General features: G+C 60.4%; 1 protein-coding gene across 1 annotated transcript in view; it reads right to left on the minus strand.

The window, feature by feature from the left end:
• The window catches only part of C28H2orf42 (chromosome 28 C2orf42 homolog), an 11071-nt gene extending 4947 nt beyond the window's left edge, over nt 1-6124 (minus strand). Inside the window, exons 1-4 of the mRNA XM_040087583.2 lie at nt 6093-6124; nt 4266-5086; nt 1387-1497; nt 486-614 (exon numbers count right to left, since the gene is read on the minus strand). Of these exons, the coding sequence (XP_039943517.1) occupies nt 486-614; nt 1387-1497; nt 4266-5082 (1057 nt within the window). The 5' untranslated portion in view covers nt 5083-5086; nt 6093-6124. The remainder of the gene's footprint in view (nt 1-485; nt 615-1386; nt 1498-4265; nt 5087-6092) is intronic.
• Between the last annotated feature and the right edge of the window lie 699 nt (nt 6125-6823).

The raw sequence follows: 6823 nt of genomic DNA on the forward strand, positions 1-6823 counted from the left end.
AGCCTGGCCTTGGACGCTTCCAGGGATCCCAGCTCCTCTGGGAATTCCATCCCAGCCAGGATTTCCTTCCCAAAATCCCGTCTAAACCTTCACATGGAATCCCAGAGTGTTTATGGATAAAGGGACCCCAAAGCTCATCCGGTCCCACCACAGCTCCCACACTTTGCACTGTCCCAGGTGGCTCCAGCCTGGCCTTGGACACTCCCAGGGATCCCAGCTCCTCTGGGAATTCCATCCCAGCCTGGAATTCCTTCCCAAAATCCCATCTTAATCTCCATGTGGAATCCTGGATGGGTTCGGGTTGGAAGACACCCCAATGTTCCCCCAGTGCCACCACGGCAGGGACAATTCCCACAGTCCCCAGGGTGCTCCAGCCTGGTCTTGGACACTTCCAGGGATCCAGGGGCAGCCACAGCTCCTCTGGGAATTCCATCCCAGCAGGAATTCCTTCCCACCCCCCACACCCATCCATACCCGGGGCTCACCGTGTCTCTTCAGCGAGGATGAAGATGACGAGGACGAGGAGGAGGCGACCGGTGGCTTCCTCAGGCTGCTCCTCCTGGGGCCGGGATGAGCCGGGTCTGGAGCCAGGAGGGGGCCGGGCACCTGCGGCGCTGAGGGGGGAACGGTCACCTGGAGCCCCCGGAGCCCCCGGAGCCGCCGGGCACCTCCCGCCCCCGGGCACAGCACCGCCAGCGACCCGCGGGCACGGGGCAGGAGACAGCCAGCACCCGGAGCTGCTCCAGGGGCTCCACAGCTGGATCTGAGCCCAGGGAGCTGCTCCAGGGGCTCCACAGCTGGATCTGAGCCCAGGGAGCTGCTCCAGGGGCTCCACAGCTGGATCTGAGCACCCAGAGCTGCTCCAGGGGCTCCACAGCTGGATCTGCCCCATGGAGCTGCTCCAGGGGCTCCACAGCTGGATCTGCCCCATGGAGCTGCTCCAGGGGTTCCACAGCTGGATCTGCCCCATGGAGCTGCTCCAGGGGCTCCACAGCTGGATTTGCCCCCACGGATGTGCTCCAGGGGTTCCACAGCTGGATCTGCCCCATGGAGCTGCTCCAGGGGTTCCACAGCTGGATCTGAGCCCAGGGTGCTGCTCCAGGGGCTCCACAGATGGATCTGCCCCCGTGGAGCTGCTCCAGGGGCTCCACAGCTGGATCTGCCCCATGGAGCTGCTCCAGGGGCTCCACAGCTGGATCTGCCCCATGGAGCTGCTCCAGGGGTTCCACAGCTGGATCTGCCCCATGGAGCTGCTCCAGGGGCTCCACAGCTGGATTTGCCCCCACGGATGTGCTCCAGGGGCTCCACAGCTGGATCTGCCCCATGGAGCTGCCCGGGGGGATGCCAGCCCCCTCCCACGCCCCAGCCCTCCCCAGGGACGCTCACCTGGCCCCAGGTCCTTTTTCCTCCTCTTGGCCTTGGCCGCAGGCGCCCCCCGAGCCCGCGCCGTGGAGCCGGGGCCGCGCAGCAGCTGCGGGATCACCGTCCCCTTCAGACCTGGGGACACAACTCCGTCCCTAAAAACATCCCCACAGGGACAGCCCGACCCCCAGCGCACCCCAAACGGCCCCAAGGAACCCCCTAAATGGTGAGAATCCAGGAGGATGCTGCTGGGGAGGGGGTCAGGGGTGAGCCCCAGATATTCCTGCAGTGGGGTCACAGGGAATGAACCCCAGATATTCCTGCTGTGGGTTTATGGAATGAACCCCAGATATTCCTGCTGTGGGGTCACAGGGAATGAACCCCAGATATTCCTGCTGTGGGGTAACAGGGAATGAACCCCAGATATTCCTGCTGTGGGTTTAGGGAATGAACCCCAGATATTCCTGCTGTGGGGTCACAGGGAATGAACCCCAGATATTCCTGCTGTGGGTTTAGGGAATGAACCCCAGATATTCCTGCTGTGGGGTCACAGGGAATGAACCCCAGATATTCCTGCTGTGGGTTCAGAGGAATGAATCCCAGATATTCCTGCTGTGGGTTCAGGGGAATGAACCCCAGATATTCCTGCTGTGGGGTCACAGGGAATGAACCCCAGATATTCCTGCTGTGGGTTTATGGGGAATGAACCCCAGATATTCCTGCTGTGGGGTCACAGGGAATGAACCCCAGATATTCCTGCTGTGGGTTTATGGGGAATGAACCCCAGATATTCCTGCTGTGGGTTTATGGAATGAACCCCAGATATTCCTGCTGTGGGTTTATGGAATGAACCCCAGATATTCCTGCTGTGGGTTTATGGGGAATGAACCCCAGATATTCCTGCTGTGGGTTCAGGGGAATGAACCCCAGATATTCCTGCTGTGGATTCATGGGAATGAACCCCAGATATTCCTGCTGTGGGGTCACAGGGAATGAACCCCAGATATTCCTGCTCTGGGTTTAGGGAATGAACCCCAGATATTCCTGCTGTGGGGTCACAGAGAACGAACCCCAGATATTCCTGCTGTGGGGTCACAGAGAACGAACCCCAGATATTCCTGCTGTGGGTTTATGGAATGAACCCCAGATATTCCTGCTGTGGGTTTACAGAATGAACCCCAGATATTCCTGCTGTGGGTTTATGGGGAATGAACCCCAGATATTCCTGCTGTGGGTTTATGGAATGAACCCCAGATATTCCTGCTGTGGGTTTACAGAATGAACCCCAGATATTCCTGCTGTGGGGTCACAGGGAATGAACCCCAGATATTCCTGCTGTGGGGTCACAGGGAATGAACCCCAGATATTCCTGCTGTGGGTTTAGGGAATGAACCCCAGATATTCCTGCTGTGGGTTTAGGGAATGAACCCCAGATATTCCTGCTGTGGGGTCACAGGGAATGAACCCCAGATATTCCTGCTGTGGGGTCACAGAGAACGAACCCCAGATATTCCTGCTGTGGGTTCAGGGGAATGAACCCCAGATATTCCTGCTGTGGGTTCAGGGAATGAACCCCAGATATTCCTGCTGTGGGTTTATGGGGAATGAACCCCAGATATTCCTGCTGTGGGTTCAGCGAATGAACCCCAGATATTCCTGCTGTGGGGTCACAGGGAATGAACCCCAGATATTCCTGCTGTGGGGTCACAGAGAATGAACCCCAGATATTCCTGCTGTGGGGTCACAGGGAATGAACCCCAGATATTCCTGCTGTGGGTTTATGGGGAATGAACCCCAGATATTCCTGCTGTGGGTTCAGGGGAATGAACCCCAGATATTCCTGCTGTGGGGTCACAGGGAATGAACCCCAGATATTCCTGCTGTGGGGTCACAGAGAATGAACCCCAGATATTCCTGCTGTGGGTTCAGGGAATGAACCCCAGATATTCCTGCTGTGGGTTTATGGAATGAACCCCAGATATTCCTGCTGTGGGGTCACAGGGAATGAACCCCAGATATTCCTGCTGTGGGGTCACAGGGAATGAACCCCAGATATTCCTGCTGTGGGTTCAGGGAATGAACCCCAGATATTCCTGCTGTGGGTTTATGGAATGAACCCCAGATATTCCTGCTGTGGGTTCAGGGGAATGAACCCCAGATATTCCTGCTGTGGGTTTATGGAATGAACCCCAGATATTCCTGCTGTGGGTTCAGGGGAATGAACCCCAGATATTCCTGCTGTGGGGTCACAGGGAATGAACCCCAGATATTCCTGCTGTGGGTTCAGGGAATGAACCCCAGATATTCCTGCTGTGGGTTTATGGAATGAACCCCAGATATTCCTGCTGTGGGTTTATGGGGAATGAACCCCAGATATTCCTGCTGTGGGTTCAGGGGAATGAACCCCAGATATTCCTGCTGTGGGGTCACAGGGAATGAACCCCAGATATTCCTGCTGTGGGTTTATGGGGAATGAAGCCCAGATATTCCTCTTGTGGGAGGCATTTCGGGGGATGAACCCCAGAGATCGCTCTGGGGACGGGTTCAGAGTTTCCAGTCCTGGAAAAGGACCCCCACCCCTGTGGAGCCCCCTCTGTGCTCCACACAGACAGGAGCCGGCCGTTCCCAGTGGGAATGGCTCCCAGTGGGAACGGTTCCCAGTGGGAATGGCTCCCCACAGACAGGAGCTGGCTGTTCCCATTAAGAATGACTCCCCACAGACAGGAGCTGGCCGTTCCCAGCGGGATTTGCTCCCCACAGAGCCCTGTGCTCACGGCAGGACGGGGCACGACCCAAACCCAATCCCCAGACGCTCAAGAACCACGGACTGGCTGCCAGGAGCACCCAGGCCGATGTTCCGGGTGACCCCCGAACCCCCCAATCCCCCCAAAGCCCATTCCCACCGCCGGCGTCGGAGGCGAGGAACTCGGAGAACTCCTGGGCCAGGCTCTCGTCGCTGGCGAAGGCGCAGATGCAGGCCAGGAAGTGGACGCAGCGCGCGGGGGGCGACTCTTCCTCCTCCTCCTCCTCCTCCTCCTCCTCCTCTTCGTCCTCCCGCTCCCCCTTGGCGCGGCCGTGCCGGGGCGCCCGGCAGGCGCAGGAGAAGCGGCGCTGCGCGAAGCTGGCGTGCAGATAGCCCAGGCTGTGCCTCTGGCTGGCCTTGCACTTGACCACCAGCACGCTCTTGGTCACCCTCTGCACCAGCGGCCCCGTGGGCTCGGCCGCCAGCTCCCACAGGCTCTGCTTGGCCTCGGCGGGCGCCTGCACGGCTCCCAGCACCGAGCTCTTGAGCGGCAGCGCCGTGGCCTCGGCCCGGCAGCCCAGCGCCAGCTTCAGGTGCTGGCACTGCCCGTCGGCCGCCGCCGCCTCGGCGCAGGCGGGCGCGTGGCAGCGGCCCGAGCTCAGCTGGGTGATGAGGGTGCCCTCGGGGGTCTGGATGGCCGTCTGGGACAGCCCCAGCTGCACGAAGCAGCGCGAGTGGCGCTGGCGCACCGAGTAGAGGTGGCCCTGGGCGCCGGCGTGCAGGCGCACGGCGTCGGCGCCCGGCTGGCGGCGCGCGGCGGCGCGGAACACGGCGCCGCAGGTCTTGTTCTTGCAGCTCAGGCCCCGCGTGCCGTTGTAGGTGCCGCAGCGCGGGCACTTGCGGATGCCGCGCAGAGTGGCCTTGCCCAGGTCCGACAGGAAGGAAGGGGCCTTGGGCCTGCCCGGGCACGGATCCATGGGGCTGGGGAGGGAGAGGATGGATGGGAGATGCCGGTCACGGGGGGCGGCCTGGTGGGATGTGCCACCCCAGGGGTCACCCTGAGAGTCCCTGTGCCACCCCAGGGGTCACCCTGAGAGGCCCTGTGCCGCCTCTATGTCACCCTGACAGGCTGTGCCACCCCAGGGGTCACCCTGAGAGTCCCTGTGCCACCCCAGGGGTCACCCTGACAGGCTGTGCCACCCCAGGGGTCACCCTGAGAGTCCCTGTGCCACCCCAGGGGTCACCCTGACAGGCTGTGCCACCCCTGTGCCACCCCTGTGCCCCACTGACAGGCTGTGCCACCCCAGGGGTCACCCTGAGAGTCCCCATGCCACCTCTGTGTCACCCTGACAGGCTGTGCCACCCCAGGGGTCACCCTGAGAGTCCCCATGCCACCTCTGTGTCACCCTGACAGGCTGTGCCACCCCAGGGGTCACCCTGAGAGTCCCCATGCCACCTCTGTGTCACCCTGACAGGCTGTGCCACCCCTGTGCCCCACTGACAGGCTGTGCCACCCCAGGGGTCACCCTGAGAGTCCCTGTGCCACTCTGACAGGCTGTACCCGCCATGCCTGGTCCTGTGCCACCCCAGTGCTCACCCTAAGTCCCTGTGTCAACCCCACAGTCCCTGTGTCACTCCACAGTCCCTGTGTCACCCTGTCTGCTCCCGGTGCCCCCGGAGCACAGCCACCTCCCCACCTGCTGTCACCCTCCTGTCCCCCTGGGGTCTCCGTGAGCCCTTTTCCCCCAGTGTGAGCCCCAGCCAGCCCCGTCCCTCTCCCGGTCCCCATGTCCCCCTCAGGGCCAGCCCCAGGGGTCTCTCCCCTCACCGCCAGGCCCCGGCTCCCCTCACCACCAGGCCCCGGGGGTTTCTCCCCTCACGGCGAGGCCCCGGGGCTCACGCCCCCCCCTCACCGGCGTCTCCCGGGGTTTCCCAGCATCCCTCGCGGCCCGTGACGTCACCTCCGCCGCCGGGCCCGCCCCGGTACCTGAGTCCCGTTACCGCCGGCGGGAGCGCCGTGAGGGGAGCGCCACTTCCGCCACCGGCGCGCTCCTATTGGTCCGCTGGCACCACGTGCTGCGCCGCGAGGGCTGCTGGGAGTTGTAGTCCAAGGCAGTGCGAGCACGCCGAGGACGCTTGGACTACAATTCCCATCAGCCCCTGCGGCGAGAAGGCCCCCCCCAATTCCCCCTTTTCTCCCCAAATTTCACCTTTTAACCCCAAATTTCGCCTTTCCCCCCCAATTTCGCCTTTTCCCCCCCAAATTTCACCTTTTCCCCCCAAATTTCGCCTTTCCCCCCCCCAAATTCCGCTTTTTCCCCCACCAAATCCCACCAGCTCCACCCGCCCCCTGTGCCACCACCCCACAAAACACAGCACGCAAGCAGCTCAGGTGGTTTTTTTTTTTTTCATTTTTCCTTTTTTTTTTTTTTTAAAAAAAAAAAAAGCTTTTCGTATTTTTTTTTTTTCCATTTTTGTGAGTTTTTTTGTGTTTTTTTTGTTTTTTTTTTTTTTAAAAGGCTGGGCGAGAGGTAGGATAGAAAAGGGCGTTTTTTGGCCTCTGACAGATCAGGTTTGGGAGCTCGTCTCACTTTCACTCCCACGTGAAACACACCTGGGCTACTCAGGGGATTTTACACAACGGATTAAAAACTTTCTATTTCCAAGAGCTATCTCATATCCACAAAAAGAAAAAAAAAAAAAAATTAAAAAGGGGGG

This window comes from Hirundo rustica, chromosome 28, assembly GCF_015227805.2.
Source record: "Hirundo rustica isolate bHirRus1 chromosome 28, bHirRus1.pri.v3, whole genome shotgun sequence".
Taxonomy (NCBI): domain Eukaryota; kingdom Metazoa; phylum Chordata; class Aves; order Passeriformes; family Hirundinidae; genus Hirundo; species Hirundo rustica.